This window comes from Oreochromis niloticus, linkage group LG6 (genome assembly GCF_001858045.2).
Source record: "Oreochromis niloticus isolate F11D_XX linkage group LG6, O_niloticus_UMD_NMBU, whole genome shotgun sequence".
Classification (NCBI taxonomy): Eukaryota; Metazoa; Chordata; class Actinopteri; order Cichliformes; family Cichlidae; genus Oreochromis; species Oreochromis niloticus.
In genome coordinates, this window is record NC_031971.2 from 24,730,387 (window position 1) to 24,746,513 (window position 16,127).

Genomic DNA, 16,127 nt, shown 5'->3' on the forward strand with positions numbered 1-16,127 from the left:
ATCCTCCTCATTTTGTTCGGACTCTTCCATGGTCATCCACCCGCGTGTACACATGACATCAGAAGAGACACCACAACACAGAGTTAACACTGCATTACAAGAAGAAAAAAAGACCTGGTGCTGAAAAAAGAAAAGAAAAAAACATAGGGAATGAGATTAGTGCTGTTAAAGTCAATGAGCTGTCAAAATAGGCTAGATGTTCTGCAGACCCTGTTCACACAACATAGCTGACTGAAGAAAAATTTAAAAATATAATTTAACTTTATTTTATTGAGGCAGTGTGCAAAGGGGAGACAGGCCCTGAACAAGGTCAACAACAGTGAACTGTATGCCACAAAACATTCAGATCAACACCAAGATTCTCCTCGAATAATAAACTGGCTTTAATATTGTTTAATCTGATTTAAAATAATATAATCAACTGTGTGCCAAAACTGGGAATCAAGCTGTAACGTAACAGCAATTCAACTCATGAGTTTTACTTTAATGTGTGTAATGTTTTCTAACTTGGAGACTCAAAACAGGCTATGTTAGCTTAACATTAACTGCAATGAGTAAAGGAATTGAGGGTGGGACCCTTCGTGTTTTCAGCCTTGGAGTAATATCAAGAAACCGATAACTTAACTAACTCATCTGCTATATCAAAATAAATCCTTGAGGGTTTTATTTATGTTGTTTTTACCCTGTTTGAGCTTCAGTCAATATTAGCTAATATGCCAGTAGCTAATGCACTATAAGCTAAAAGGAAGTTCGGAGGACCCAGTGCAGGTCACCTGTCCCCGAGCAGGACAACCAGAATCCCCCCAGGGTGTAATTACAGACAACGCCAGGTAAGTACTTTTAATATTTAGTCAAATTGCTGGTCAAAATAAGCATTAGGTGGTCGAATGCTTATCTCCAGGGAGAGAATATTTGTTTGGTGTCTTGCCGTGCTTGCTATGCATCCCTGACTCTTTTCTTCTTTCTGCATCAAGTAAGGAATGTAGTGAAAGTTCCCGAGAGGTTAAAAACACCACTGAAAAAATGCCATCAGACCTGAGTTGGGACACTTGGATTATGGAGCTTCTGGACCAAGAGAATGAATGGGAGCATGTGTTTAACAGGTAAGAGAAAAACGTCCCCCAAAATGTTTAAACTTAAAATGTCATGCATACATGCACATCCAGTGCTCAGCGTCTAATTGTGTGTTTGTGTTTTTGCCTTTTTGCAATAGCGTAGTGAAACATTTGGGTGGTGGAAAAATAATGGAAAATAAAATTCAGACTACAGACTGCTTCAGGCGAGTACACGTGGTGCACAAGGACGTTCTCAACCTAGAGAAAATGAATTTTTTTAGACTGATACTGTAAACTTTGTGTTTGTGTGTCAGGTTTCCATACACCGGAAACAGCTGCTGCATCTGTAATTCTGTCCATCCTGAGGAGAGTCCACACTCTACAACAGATCCTTGGCTCACCTATAATGACACACAGGTGCTCCACACAACTGGATCTGCAGCTTGTGAAGAACAGCAGCACTCGGCCTACATCCTGTTTTACAAGAGAAACGTAAGAAGACACAGCGTCTAATCCTGTAGTGAGAGAATGTCACGCCAGCTGCAGCCTAATCCAATCTCTCTTCTTTTTTTTCAGTGCCCAGACACCCTTCAGTTTCATCGTATCATCCCTAACAACAGCTGTAGAGTTGGATGGAGGATGAAGACAGCAGAGAGAGCAAAAGAAACAGGTAAGAGCGGACAGGTAGTCAGAGTTAACAAAAACTTTTAAAGCCAGTGTAGCTTCTGTTTTGAGCACATTTATTGATGACAATTTTACATAACTAAGCAGTGTGTTATACTGTTATCAGATGTGGAGTCTCACTAACCACTTTAATAGTAACTTGTGTCCCAAATACTGTTTATTTGTCTTAGTTACAGATAGTGAAATAAAATGGAAAACGATTGTTTCATAATTGTATACTCAGCTTGGTCAAGACAATAACTCGAGAACGAGGGGCGTAGGATTTTGAATTGATACCATTGGTGCATCTACTAAAGTTCTGGGGTCAGTTTGAATATCAGTGACCTTGACCTCAAGTTCAAAGGTCAAGTTTTCTGAAAATCTTGTGAATGCTACAACTCGGTGACAAGAAGTAAGTCTCCTAGGTTGTTCAAATTTGTACCATAGGTGCATTTACTAGGACCCTGAAGGGTTGCACTGGGTGCCATCTGTAGAGGTATGTGTATTTTTTAGGGGTTGCTTGGAGACGAGTACCATACATTTCAAATGAGCATACATTCCAAAATATGCAAATTAGCCCCATACATCATAATGATGATGCTTGGTGTTCAGGGTATGAACATTCTATGCTGAAAGTTTAGAAATACACAACCTTTGACAGCTTGTTTTCAGTTGAACATTTGCAAAGCTGAGAAGATTTTCACTGCGATCACATTAAGTCCAAAGATGTTTAAACTTCTTTTTCACAGAAAGGTAAGATTGAAGAGACTTGCAGCACATTTCTCTAAATATTTTCTTACAGTAAATAAGCATTTTTGAAACTTTTAATGAAGCTTCATGGATGATTTCTGTAAAAACTGAATTTTGAACCAAATGAAGGATTTTGAATTTTCATACCATAAACTTTGTTTTATGCCATTACTGATGTTGGTTTTCTTGTTTCTAAACAGAAATCAAACAAACAAAACGTGGCAGAGAAGGAAATTCCTTCTACGTCTCAACAGAGGTAAAGAAATGCGCGACTCTTTAATGCTGCTGGAGATATTTATAGCAGTGGTTTAGTTGGTGCTGTTTTATTTCCCTTTTGTTGGTGTTTTTCTTCCACCTTGTGTATTTACATCTTTTTTACTACTTCTAGTCTTGTTTATTATTTATATTGATTCAGAGATTAGTGTTTGAAAATGTGTAAATGTATAAAATACATGATTTTGTTCCATTACATTTATTCATTTTTATTTGCAGTCTCCAGCATGTACTCCTTGTTAAAAATTTCCACTTTGAAAAATAACATTTACACTTTTGTCCTCATCAGCATCCCGGATGCTTCTGTTGCTGCCACACCAACTAACCCTGAAAATGTTAAAAAGAAGAAGAAGAAGAGAAAATGGAGACGCTTCTTCTGCTGTTCCTCGGTTTGCTTTTACACAAAACATATGAAATGCACATTCTCTTTAAAATGTACTTGTTAGTTTTAAGTGACTTTACTTTTTTAATGACATTATGTTTGTTCGTCGTCTGCAGCAAACTGACAGCGATTCAGAGGCAGAGACCACCACTGTAAAGACACAAAAAAAGTCTCGCTGGTCTCTTTTTAAATTCTGGAAGGTATGTTTTATGGAAAGAGTCACTGTCATCAAGCATTTACTCATCACAGTTAAATGAGAGCAATTAAGAGCAATGAAGCACACGGCTATGTCCTGTACTTTGGTTTCTTTCTACAGAGAAAAAGGCAGGTTGCTCCTGAAACGACAGGGGAACCTGATAAAATCAGTGACAGGTGAGGGAAACTTTAATCTTCTCACTTTAAAGCAAAATTCTTTATATAAATAAGCATTAGATAGTCGAATGCTGTTCTCCAGAGAGAGAATGTTTGTTTGGTGTCTTGTTGTGTTGCGATGCATCCCTGACTCTTTTCTTCTTTCTACATCCAGCAGCACAGGTAAGGAATGTGGTGAAAGCTCCCATCAGGTAAAAAACACCACTGAAAAGATCCCAGCAGACCTGAGTTGGGACACTTTGATTATGGAGCTTCTGGACCAAGAGAGTGGATGGGAGCATGTGTTTAACAGGTAAGAGAAAAACATCCTCCAAAATGTTTAACCTTCAAAGCTCATGCATACATGCACATACACTGCTCAGCGTCTTGACATCTTTCCTAATTGTTTGCTTGTGTTTTTACCTTTTTGGAGCAGTGGAGTCTGCGGTGGAAAAACAATAGAAAATCAAACTGAGACTACAGACTGCTTCGGGTGAGTACACGTGGTGCACAAAGACCAAAGCTCACTTTGTCAAAGTGGAGAAAATGAATTATTTTACACTGATACTGTAAACTTTGTGCGTGTGTGTCAGGTTTCCAAACATCGGAAACACCTGCTACATGAACTCCTGCCTGCAGAGCCTCCTCAACATTGAAGAGTTCATTAGAGACATCAGCCGTCAGGAGGTTTTGTGGAGCGCAGTCCCAGAAGCTCAGCTCTTAAGGTGCGCTACGTCAACCTTCTACTTTCTTCAGAAACCTGAAGAACAAAGAGATCTAACAGCAGAAATGTCTGTTTACCCTTTCCTTTCTACAGAAGGCTCACTGACATCAGGGACTGTCATGACTCAACAGATTATGGCCTTAAAGATCACCACCTGAGATCTTTTAAGAAGGCATTCAGCAGTCAAGCTCCTGAATACACAGGCAGTGCACAGAAAGTGCGTCAGCTATTTGGACATTTCGTTTTTTGCTTTACTTTCTGATTTTGATGTTCTGCTTTAAATCTCCTCTGTGCTTTTCTTTCAGGATGCTCATGAATTCCTAACATTGTTCCTCAATGAGGTCAAAAGGCTCTCACCTCACCTGAAGAGGAACGCAGCTCTCCTGGGCCAAAGTTATACCTGCCCAGTAGAAGACCATCACGTTTTCAAAATGGAAAACATGAGGACATGCAAGGGGTAAGTGTGTCTTTCAGAAACACAGAGCTGGTTGCAATATCGTCATATACCTCGTTTCCACCTACCTGATCTTTACTTTAACTATGTTACTCCTTAAATGTGTAGCTGCGGTCACCAATCATCACAGCAAGAGGAATTCACCAGCTTGTCTCTTGACCTGGTTCCAGAGGGGTCTGTTGAGGACATGCTAGAGACATACTTGAAGGTAAGATCACAAATTCCAGTAGAGTTGTAGTATCACCGATCTTAACACACCTTTTTTGTTAGTGTTTGTGTGTATGTGTGTGTGCATATGTTGTGATTTCTTTCTACCATAAAGCCTGTTTTCTCTGTGCTGTTGTTCAGGAACAAGAAATAGAATTTCGCTGTGATTGTGGAGGGACGACCTCAGAACTGAAGTCATCTTTTGATACACTGCCAAGGTGAGTAAGGTCACATCAGAATTGATCGACTGACCAGGTTTCCAAACTGTGGCGCATCAAACATCAGAGTTTTTCGAGACAGTACTTGAGCAGTCATTTTCTCCCATCTCCTGTTTGTGTTTGACACTCATTCTTCTTATTTTGTACCTTGTTTGTTTTTCTTTCTTTTTGCCAGAGTTCTCATCTTGCACCTTAAGAGGTTTGGCTTTACACAAACCTATGAGATTCAGAAGGTGGATGACCCCGTCAGGCTGCAGAGGGACTTGGTGGTGCCATCCAATCAGGTAAAAACAGACTGCAGAACATCTCAGAGAATCAGCTTAATTATCGCACTGATGTGAGACTTTATGAAACTAACACTCTTTTGATTTGTTCCTTCTCAGGGTGGTGGCTGTTACAGTCTTGTCAGCATCATCAGTCATTATGGAGGCACAGAATCAGGTAAAACAACTGACTTGTTACAAGCAGAAAATGATTTAACAGAATTTGCTACTTTTCAGTGAAGGACTCACACACAAAAGCTTTTGATGTTCTGAGAAGCACTAAGTCAAATCACTGTTTGCTTGAATCAGTCGACTTCCAGAAGTTTGATTCATTTGTCTTAATGTGATTTCAGGACACTACATCTGTAATTCTGTCCATCCCGAGGAGAGTCCATACTCTACATCGGATAATTGGCTCACCTATAATGACGCACAGGTGCTCCACACAACTGGATCTGCAGCTTGTGAAGAACAGCAGAACTCGGCCTACATCCTGTTTTACAAGAGAAACGTAAGAAGACACAGCATCTCATCCTGAAGTGAGTGAATTTTTAAATGTGCTATTACCTTGTTAACCAGTTTTGTCTTCATTGTCAGTTCTGAAGCAGGATATGGAAGGAAGTTAAGGTCCTCATCATGCTGAGAAGGAACAACAGTCGTCCCAGCCCACCATCGCAGACTGCAGGTAAGTATTGGCCTTAGGAGGAAGGGTCCTCCCAGAGAGCCTGGTTCCTCCCAAGATTTCTTCCTCCAGGAGGGAGTTTTTTCTTGCCACCGTCGCCCCACATTCACTGGTCTCATTAGCAGAGACATTTTAACCTCCTAAGACCTGAACTCTATCATGGCATGCATTTTTAATTTCTCTGTGCCATTTGGGTTGATTGGGACCTGATGAATGCTTCTCAAAACATGAGATCCACATATGAGGACATTCATTTTAAATTTCGATTGAACAGTGGCAGTGTAATGTCCTCCTAAGTGGATATCAGGTCTTTGTAGAGCAAAATGTTGTGGACAACCCAAAATGTGATGTCCACATATGTGGACACCAGGTCCTAGGAGGTTAAAGAAATTCTACTAGTAGTGCACCACTACTAGAGACAGTCCTTTTCTGGACCAGTGTTTGGCTTGCTCTCTGGGAACAACAAACAATTAAACAAATAAATTAATAATAAAATCAGTGCTCTCAGTGTTAATCTCGTTAAAATGAGATTAACACTGACAGCACTAAATAAAATAAATAAAGAAAACATTTTTTTTCGTTTCTTTTTTTAAATTTTGTTTTATTAAAATCAAAATAACTAATAAAAAAATAATAAAAGTATTCAGCTGTGTTTTGTGAAATTTGTTATGAGTCTTAGTTAGTTGATGTCACAGAAGTTTCTGAATCAACCGTTTAGATTGTTCAACAAACCGATTTACTCAGTAAAGATGGTAAGCTGGAGCACTGGCACCCTTCGACTTCAGTTGAAGTTTTCAGACAAATATTCCCTCGATCAGTTGCAGCTTCTGCTGTTAAATAAATTATTTAGCTGCAAATGTTTAGCTGCAAGTAGCAAAGTCCAGAAGTGACAACATTTCCACTGCACTCTCTCCAGAAATGGTATATAAAATTTTGACCAAATTAGACATTTATCCTTGGATCACTGACAACCCTATAGGGTGAAAATCTTTAATTGTACCTTTTATAACATTTTAACAAGTTACTGTCTCCTGCTGCATGTTTCCTGTTTTGGCTGAACTTCATCAGGTCAAAAAACACACCGTGTTGTGGTTTACTGAATGAACTCATGTACAGGACACACTGAAAGCAGGTTACAACGTTTGATTAACAAAGTCAAGATCAGTTAACAACAGCTGAACTAAAGACTTTCTTTTCTCATCGATAAAATGAGGTCCATGCCAATGCGCTCAAATGGGACCTCCATTAATGGTGAGGGGCATAAAGGCGCTTTTGGAATGGCCAGCTGGTCTGTCCCTACTGGTTCACCAGCTGACACCACTGGATGCACATCCAAACGTGCAAAAAATGCAAGATGGCGGCGCGCACAGACGCAGCGGCTCTATGCTCTCCACTTACCCAATTTCACTGTGCAAGAAACTGCACAATGACAATAAAAGCTCTAAGTCTAAAACAGATTCCCGGCCAGTAAAATCGGGCAATTATTGGCTCCAGAGTCTTATCTCATTCCAGGTGACCAGCCTTCGAGTTGTAATGAGCCAGCTAATAAAATCATTTCTCAGTGGCTCTTCTGGCACCAACAAGTGGGTGTGTTCTTCCATTGTGCAAGTGTCACGACACACTGAACATGGTCTGTCCCTACTCGTTACAACCAGTGACTGTTTTCTACAGTCATTGGTTACAACATGTGGAAATGTCAGTGCTATGTCAGGGCGCACTATTTGACTATCAGCTCTCATCATTTGATCAAAGGGTGAATTGCATAGTGCCATTATCTTCTGTGTAGCAAATTGCTGGAACGGGCAATCTGAACGCGGCCCAAACGCCACGTGTCCCTATTGGTCGTGTGTGCAGGCCTACATACTGCCTATTGAGCTACTAAATCCCGACCAATCAGTTTTCAGATTTAAGGGGTATGATGGCCGTCAGCTAACCGCAGCCGTTACTCTCTGCATTTTCCCCCGATATTTCATTTCCACTGGTACTACGGGGTATTTGTGAATATCCATGACTGACCTGGCCAGGTGGCCAGCTGGTCTTTGGCCAGGGTCAGGGCAGTTTCAAGGTTAAAAAAAAATCCCTTTCACTGACAGACTGAAGTAAAGGTCCTCAAAAATGGAGGGTCTTCGAGCTCCTCAGTGGCAGGAAAAGGTTTCCCAGACCCAGTGTTGTATATTTGTTTCCCAAAAGATTGAAATAGTGGAGAGAAATCAGGTTCTGAAACCATCCAGGAGACAAAGTCTCCAACTGGTTTGTGGAAGTCCAGTTTCTCCAAATTAATCAGCGGGTGAAATGCCTCTTCATGGATGGTTTTGATTCTGTTGTTATTCATGAACAAAGCCCTCAAAGCAACATATGAAAGAAAGTCATCTTTCATTATTGTCTCCAGCGTGTTAAAAGAGAGATCAAGCTCAGTGACGAGTTTTGAAGCGGCTGCAGGGACTTCTCGAAGGTTTTGGCTCGAGCAGTCGCAGGATGTTGTTCACAGTGGCGACACTGTTGACTGGTGATTGACAAGCACTGAGATACTAACATGACAAACACAAGAAACATCATGACTTATTCTCCTGAGTGCCTGCAAAACAAAAATACAAAATCAAACTCAAAGCTTTTCTTTCAGGTGCTGGTGTGGCACAATCTAATGATTAAAACAGTCATGCTAACAGCTCTTGGAGCACAGCTGCACAAAATAACAGCTTTTGGAGCACAAATGCATTACAGTGAAACCCAGTAACCTAACATGTTGTCAAGGATAAAGAAAAAATCTGAAACAAAAGCAGGTAGTGTGTTGATTTATGTTGTGAGGAAGCTTTCACTCCCATCAAGTCACCCAGTGTTGAGAACCCAAATGAGCCCAGAAACCTCAAGTGGCTGCAACCAACAGCGAACGCCAAGAAGTGGATACTTGCATGCTGAGCAGAAAACCCAACAGAGGCAAGACGGCACATCTTGGTCCCACTCAGGCAGTACGAACACCTGGAAGGAGGAGCCCACAGTTCAGACCCAAGGTCACCGGTAAGGACACCAGCCAGCCAGTTATAAGTCTAGTTTTCATTTTCATTTTAGTTAGTGTTATGGCCTGTCTAGGGGTGGCCAGACCATAATATAAGGGTGATCCACCCCTGTCTGACCCCAAGCAGCACATCACACAACCAGTACAATTTTGATGGTGATTTATTTACAGTGATTGAATTCTAACAAAGGAAAGGAGCGGACTATACCTTCAGGGTGGAACCAAAACAACAAACAAAGGACCCTATCTAAAGGATGTACCAAACTTACTTATGAAAAGAATCAAACCAAATGACAATGTCTTATCTCCCTAACTAACAAAACATGAGAAAAGGGCAATCAAATAAAAAGGCAGTCCACCCTACATGCTCCTGTATAAAGAAACGGGTAACACAAAGCCTGCCAGTTGAGGTCCATGGTGGTGTCATCTTATATGTTGTCTCCAGGTCATTAGCCAATCTGTATGGTCCGTTCCATGGATCCACCAATCACGGAAAGGCACCTGCACACTCAGATGGACCTTTGGAAATAATCACATCTTAATAGAGTGAAGCATAGACTGTATAAAGATAGGACCATTGCAACTTTAATGCAGCACTTCACCCTTTCACATAGTCCCAGGTCTTCTCTGTCATTTTTTATGGTGCTGCAAATGTCTTCAGTTGGTGAAAGTCTGGACTGCTGGCGTCTTGTTGTGCTTGCTATGCATCCCTGACTCTTTTCTTCTTTCTGCATCAAGTAAGGAATGTAGTGAAAGTGCTCAGTGCTCAGCATCTAATTGTGTGTTTGTCTTTTTACCTTTTTGCAATAGCGTAGTGAAACATTTGGCGGTGGAAAAATAATGGAAAATAAAATTCAGTCTACAGACTGCTTCAGGTGAGTACAGGTGGTGCACAAGGACCAAAGCTCACCTTCTCAACCTGGAGAAAATGAATTATTTTACACTGATACTGTAAACTTTGTGTTTGTGTGTCAGGTTCCAAACATCGGAAACAGCTGCTGCATCTGTAATTCTGTCCATCCTGAGGAGAGTCCACACTCTACAACAGATCCTTGGCTCACCTATAATGACACACAGGTGATCCACACAACTGCCTACATCCTGTTTTACAAGCGAAACGTAAGAAGACACAGCGTCTCATCCTGTAGTGAGAGAATGGCACGCCAGCTGCAGCCTGATCCAATCTCTTTCTTTTTTCGGTGCCCAGACACCCTTCAGTTTCATCATATCATACTGTTATCAGATGTGGAGTCTCACTAACCACTTTAATAGTAACTTGTGTCCCGAATACTGTTTATTTGTCTTAGTTACAGATAGTGAAATAAAATGGAAAACGATTGTTTCATAATTGTATACTCAGCTTGGTCAAGACAATAACTCGAGAACGAGGGGCGTAGGATTTTGAATTGATACCATTGGTGCATCTACTAAAGTTCTGGGGTCAGTTTGAATATCAGTGACCTTGACCTCAAGTTCAAAGGTCAAGTTTTCTGAAAATCTTGTGAATGCTACAACTCGGTGACAAGAAGTAAGTCTCCTAGGTTGTTTAAATTTGTACCATAGGTGCATTTACTAGGAGGCTGAAGGGTTGCACTGGGGGCCATCTGTAGAGGTGTAGAGTCAACAACCTGTCTCTGAATGTGGACAAAACAAAAGAAATTGTTGACTTCAGGAGAGCACAGAGAGATCACTGCCCACTTAACATCAATGGATCCTCCATGGTGATTGTCAAGAGCACCAAATTCCTTGGTGTCCACCTGGCGGAGAACCTCTCCTGCTCCCTCAACACCAGCTCCATAACCAAGAAGGCCCAGCAGCGTCTCTACTTCATGCAGAAGCTGAGGAAAGCCCATCTCCCACCATCCATTCTCACCACCTTTTACAGTGGGACTAACGAGAGCATCCTAAACAGCTGCATCACTGTCTGGTATGGTAACTGCAGCGTATTGGATTGCAGTACCGTACAACGGATAGTGAGAGTAGCTGAGAAGATCATTGGAGCCCCTCTCCCCTCCTTATAGCACCCGCTCCATCCACGAAGCCACCAGCTTGGTGGAGGACCCCACACACCCTTCAAACACTCTTCACCCTGCTGCCTTCTGGAAAGAGGTCCCAGAGCATCCGGGCCCTCACTACCAGACTATGGAAAAGTTTTTTCCCACAAGCCGTCAGACTCCTGAACACTCAGTGACTGAACTGGCACACGCACACCTTCACACACGTCACTACCAAGCACTTATCTGCAGTATCTCACACTCATACACACACACACACACACAGACACCAAGTTACTTTTGCACAATACTCAGCATTTTGCACATTTCCATTGTCTTGTGTCTGTATCGTCCTGTGCTGTCTAGTGTTGCACTGTTTTGTCTTGTTTATTTTTGCAATTTATGCACACTGCACTTTATGTAGTCCTGGGTTTGTCCGTTATATGTCATATGTAGCACCAGGGTCTCGGAGGAACGCTGTCTCATTTCACTCTGTACAGTACCACTGCACGTGGTTAAAATGTCAATAAAAGCCACTTGAATTGACTTGACCTGTATTTTTTAGGGGTTGCTTAGAGACGAGTACCATACAGTTCAAATGAGCATACATTCCAAAATATGCAAATTAGCCCCCTACATCATAATGATGATGCTTGGTGTTCAGGGTATGAACATTCTATGCTGAAAGTTTAGAAATACACAACCTTTGACAGCTTGTTTTCAGTTGAACTTTTGCAAAGCTGAGAAGATTTTCACTGCGATCACATTAAGTCCAAAGATGTTTAAACTTCTTTTTCACAGAAAGGTAAGTTTGAAGAGACTTGCAGCACATTTCTCTAAATATTTTCTTATGGTAAATAAGCATTTTTGAAACTTTTAATGAAGCTTCATGGATGATTTCTGTAAAAACTGAATTTTGAACCAAATGAAGGATTTTGAATTTTCATACCATAAACTTTGTTTTATGCCATTACTGATGTTGGTTTTCTTGTTTCTAAACAGAAATCAACAAACAAAACGTGGCAGAGAAGGAAATTCTTCTACGTCTCAACAGAGGTAAAGAAATGCGCGACTCTTTAATGCTGCTGAGATATTTATAGCAGTGGTTTAGTTGAGCTGTTTTATTTCCCTTTGTTGGTGTTTTTCTTCTGCCTTGTGCATTTACATATTTTTTTACTACTTCTAGTCTTGTCTATTATTTATATTGATTCAGAGATTAGTGTTGAAAATGTGTAAATGTAAAAAATACATGATTTTGTTCCATTACAGTTATTCATTTTTATGTGCAGTCTCCAGCATGTACTCCTTGTTAAAAATTTCCACTTTGAAAATAACATTTACACTTTTGTCCTCATCAGCATCCCGGATGCTTCTGTTGCTGCACACCAACTAACCCTGAAAATGGTAAAAAGAAGAAGAAGAAGAAAATGGAGGCACTTCTTCTGCTGTTCCTCGGTTTGCTTTTACACAAAACATTGAAATGCACATTCTCTTTAAATGTACTTGTTAGTTTTAAGTGACTTACTTTTAATGACATTATGTTGTTCGTCGTCTGCAGCAAACTGACAGCGATTCAGAGGCAGAGACCACCACTGTAAAGACACAAAAAAAGTCTCGCTGGTCTCTTTTAAATTCTGGAAGGTATGTTTTATGGAAAGAGTCACTGTCATCAAGCATTTACTCATCACAGTTAAATGAGAGCAATTAAGAGCAATGAAGCACACGGCTATGTCCTGTACTTTGGTTTCTTTCTACAGAGAAAAAGGCAGGCTGCTCCTGAAACGACAGGGGAACCTGATAAAATCAGTGACAGGTGAGGGAAACTTTAATCTTCTCACTTTAAAGCAAAATTCTTTATATAAATAAGCATTAGATAGTCGAATGCTGTTCTCCAGAGAGAGAATGTTTGTTTGGTGTCTTGTTGTGTTGCGATGCATCCCTGACTCTTTTCTTCTTTCTACATCCAGCAGCACAGGTAAGGAATGTGGTGAAAGCTCCCATCAGGTAAAAAACACCACTGAAAAGATCCCAGCAGACCTGAGTTGGGACACTTTGATTATGGAGCTTCTGGACCAAGAGAGTGGATGGGAGCATGTGTTTAACAGGTAAGAGAAAAACGTCCTCCAAAATGTTTAACCTTCAAAGCTCATGCATACATGCACATACACTGCTCAGCGTCTTGACATCTTTCCTAATTGTTTGCTTGTTTTTTACCTTTTTGGAGCAGTGGAGTCTGCGGTGGAAAAACAATAGAAAATCAAACTGAGACTACAGACTGCTTCGGGTGAGTACACGTGGTGCACAAAGACCAAAGCTCACTTTGTCAAAGTGGAGAAAATGAATTATTTTACACTGATACTGTAAACTTTGTGCGTGTGTGTCAGGTTTCCAAACATCGGAAACACCTGCTACATGAACTCCTGCCTGCAGAGCCTCCTCAACATTGAGGACTTCATTAGAGACATCAGCCGTCAGGAGGTTTTGTGGAGCGCAGTCCCAGAAGCTCAGCTCTTAAGGTGCGCTACGTCAACCTTCTACTTTCTTCAAAACCTGAAGAACAAAGAGATCTAACAGCAGAAATGTCTGTTTACCCTTTCCTTTCTACAGAAGGCTCACTGACATCAGGGACTGTCATGACTCAACAGATTATGGCCTTAAAGATCACCACCTGAGATCTTTTAAGAAGGCATTCAGCAGTCAAGCTCCTGAATACACAGGCAGTGCACAGAAAGTGCGTCAGCTATTTGGACATTTCGTTTTTGCTTTACTTTCTGATTTTGATGTTCTGCTTTAAATCTCCTCTGTGCTTTTCTTTCAGGATGCTCATGAATTCCTAACATTGTTCCTCAATGAGGTCAAAAGGCTCTCCCTCACCTGAAGAGGAACGCAGCTCTCCTGGGCCAAAGTTATACCTGCCCAGTAGAAGACCATCACGTTTTCAAAATGGAAAACATGAGGACATGCAAGGGGTAAGCCTGTCTTTCAGAAACACAGGCTGATTGCAATATCGTCATATACCTCGTTTCCACCTACCTGATCTTTACTTTAACTATGTTACTCCTTAAATGTGTAGCTGCGGTCACCAATCATCACAGCAAGAGGAATTCACCAGCTTGTCTCTTGACCTGGTTCCAGAGGGGTCTGTTGAGGACATGTTAGAGACATACTTGAAGGTAAGATCACAAATTCCAGTAGAGTTGTAGTATCACCGATCTTAACACACCTTTTTTGTTAGTGTTTGTGTGTATGTGTGTGTGCATATGTTGTGATTTCTTTCTACCATAAAGCCTGTTTTCTCTGTGCTGTTGTTCAGGAACAAGAAATAGAATTTCGCTGTGATTGTGGAGGGACGACCTCAGAACTGAAGTCATCTTTTGATACACTGCCAAGGTGAGTAAGGTCACATCAGAATTGATCGACTGACCAGGTTTCCAAACTGTGGCGCATCAAACATCAGAGTTTTTCGAGACAATACTTGAGCAGTCATTTTCTCCCATCTCCTGTTTGTGTTTGACACTCATTCTTCTTATTTGTACCTTGTTTGTTTTTCTTTCTTTTTGCCAGAGTTCTCATCTTGCACCTGAAGAGGTTTGGCTTTACACAAACCTATGAGATTCAGAAGGTGGATGACCCCGTCAGGCTGCAGAGGGACTTGGTGGTGCCATCCAATCAGGTAAAAACAGACTGCAGAACATCTCAGAGAATCAGCTTAATTATCGCACTGATGTGAGACTTTATGAAACTAACACTCTTTTGATTTGTTCCTTCTCAGGGTGGTGGCTGTTACAGTCTTGTCAGCATCATCAGTCATTATGGAGGCACAGAATCAGGTAAAACAACTGACTTGTTACAAGCAGAAAATGATTTAACAGAATTTGCTACTTTTCAGTGAAGGACTCACACACAAAAGCTTTTGATGTTCTGAGAAGCACTAAGTCAAAATCACTGTTTGCTTGAATCAGTCGACTTCCAGAAGTTTGATTCATTTGTCTTAATGTGATTTCAGGACACTACATCTGTAATTCTGTCCATCCCGAGGAGAGTCCATACTCTACATCGGATAATTGGCTCACCTATAATGACGCACAGGTGCTCCACACAACTGGATCTGCAGCTTGTGAAGAACAGCAGAACTCGGCCTACATCCTGTTTTACAAGAGAAACGTAAGAAGACACAGCATCTCATCCTGAAGTGAGTGAATTTTTAAATGTGCTATTACCTTGTTAACCAGTTTTGTCTTCATTGTCAGTTCTGAAGCAGGATATGGAAGGAAGCATGATAAGGTCATCATCATGCTGAGAAGGAACAACAGTCGTCCCAGCCACCATCGCAGACTGCAGGTAAGTATTGGCCTTAGGAGGAAGGGTCCTCCCAGAGAGCCTGGTTCCTCCCAAGATTTCTTCCTCCAGGAGGGAGTTTTTCTTGCCACCGTCGCCCCACATTCACTGGTCTCATCAGCAGAGACATTTTTAACCTCCTAAGACCTGAACTCTATCATGGCATGCATTTTTAATTTCTCTGTGCCATTTGGGTTGATTGGGACCTGATGAATGCTTCTCAAAACATGAGATCCACATATGAGGACATTCATTTTAAATTTCGATTGAACAGTGGCAGTGTAATGTCCTCCTAAGTGGATATCAGGTCTTGTAGAGCAAAATGTATTTTGGTCTCGACAACCCAAAATGTGATGTCCACATATGTGGACACCAGGTCCTAGGAGGTTAAAAGAAACTCTACTAGTAGTGCACCACTACTAGAGACAGTCCTGGACCAGTGTTTGGCTTGCTCTCTGGGAACAACAAACAATTAAACAAATAAATTAATAATAAAATCAGTGCTGTCAGTGTTAATCTCGTTAAAATGAGATTAACACTGACAGCACTAAATAAAATAAAATAAAGAAACATTTTTTTTTTCTTTTTTTATTTTGTTTTATTAAAATCAAAATAACTAATAAAAATAATAAAAGTATTCAGCTGTGTTTTGTGAAATTTGTTATGAGTCTTAGTTAAGTTGATGTCACAGAAGTTTCTGAATCAACCGTTTAGATTGTTCAACAAACCGATTTACTCAGGTAAAGATGGTAAGCTGGAG

General features: G+C 40.9%; 3 protein-coding genes across 10 annotated transcripts in view; all 3 read left to right on the forward strand.

Moving 5' to 3' along the window:
• Nucleotides 1–79: 79 nt before the first annotated feature.
• LOC102075532 (ubiquitin carboxyl-terminal hydrolase 26) lies at nt 80–6,157 on the forward strand. 6 transcript variants are annotated; one of them, XM_019359874.2, is made up of 21 exons: nt 80–830; nt 975–1,103; nt 1,214–1,279; nt 1,370–1,547; nt 1,632–1,725; nt 2,380–2,471; nt 2,669–2,724; nt 3,031–3,130; nt 3,240–3,323; nt 3,440–3,495; nt 3,653–3,787; nt 3,908–3,967; nt 4,068–4,199; nt 4,292–4,415; nt 4,504–4,655; nt 4,761–4,860; nt 5,001–5,077; nt 5,253–5,361; nt 5,461–5,518; nt 5,694–5,851; nt 5,938–6,157. In XM_019359874.2, the coding sequence occupies exons 1-21, from the start codon at nt 727–729 to the stop codon at nt 5,941–5,943; spliced, it is 2,070 nt and encodes a 689-aa protein (XP_019215419.1). In that variant the 5' UTR covers nt 80–726; the 3' UTR covers nt 5,944–6,157. The 6 variants fall into 6 exon arrangements, with proteins under 6 accessions (XP_019215419.1, XP_019215420.1, XP_019215417.1 ...); XM_019359872.2 differs by having other exon boundaries at nt 83–830; nt 3,650–3,787; XM_025907773.1 differs by having other exon boundaries at nt 89–830; nt 979–1,103; nt 3,650–3,787.
• Nucleotides 6,158–12,660: 6,503 nt separating this feature from the next.
• LOC109202509 (ubiquitin carboxyl-terminal hydrolase 29-like) lies at nt 12,661–13,907 on the forward strand. Its single transcript, XM_019360180.2, has 7 exons — nt 12,661–12,670; nt 12,787–12,842; nt 12,997–13,134; nt 13,257–13,313; nt 13,414–13,545; nt 13,637–13,760; nt 13,848–13,907. The coding sequence occupies exons 3-7, from the start codon at nt 13,088–13,090 to the stop codon at nt 13,905–13,907; spliced, it is 420 nt and encodes a 139-aa protein (XP_019215725.1). The 5' UTR covers nt 12,661–12,670; nt 12,787–12,842; nt 12,997–13,087.
• Nucleotides 13,903–16,127, forward strand: part of LOC109202437 (ubiquitin carboxyl-terminal hydrolase 37-like) — an 8,062-nt gene continuing 5,837 nt past the window's right edge. For 2 of the 3 annotated variants that reach the window (XM_025907782.1, XM_025907781.1), the window contains exons 1-6: nt 13,903–13,998; nt 14,103–14,202; nt 14,343–14,419; nt 14,594–14,702; nt 14,802–14,859; nt 15,036–15,193. In XM_025907782.1, coding sequence (XP_025763567.1) covers nt 13,973–13,998; nt 14,103–14,202; nt 14,343–14,419; nt 14,594–14,702; nt 14,802–14,859; nt 15,036–15,193 — 528 coding nt within the window. In that variant the 5' untranslated portion in view covers nt 13,903–13,972. Of the gene's footprint in view, nt 13,999–14,102; nt 14,203–14,342; nt 14,420–14,593; nt 14,703–14,801; nt 14,860–15,035; nt 15,194–15,279; nt 15,374–16,127 lie in introns of those variants that run through there. The other variant, XM_019359877.2, reaches the window with a different exon arrangement.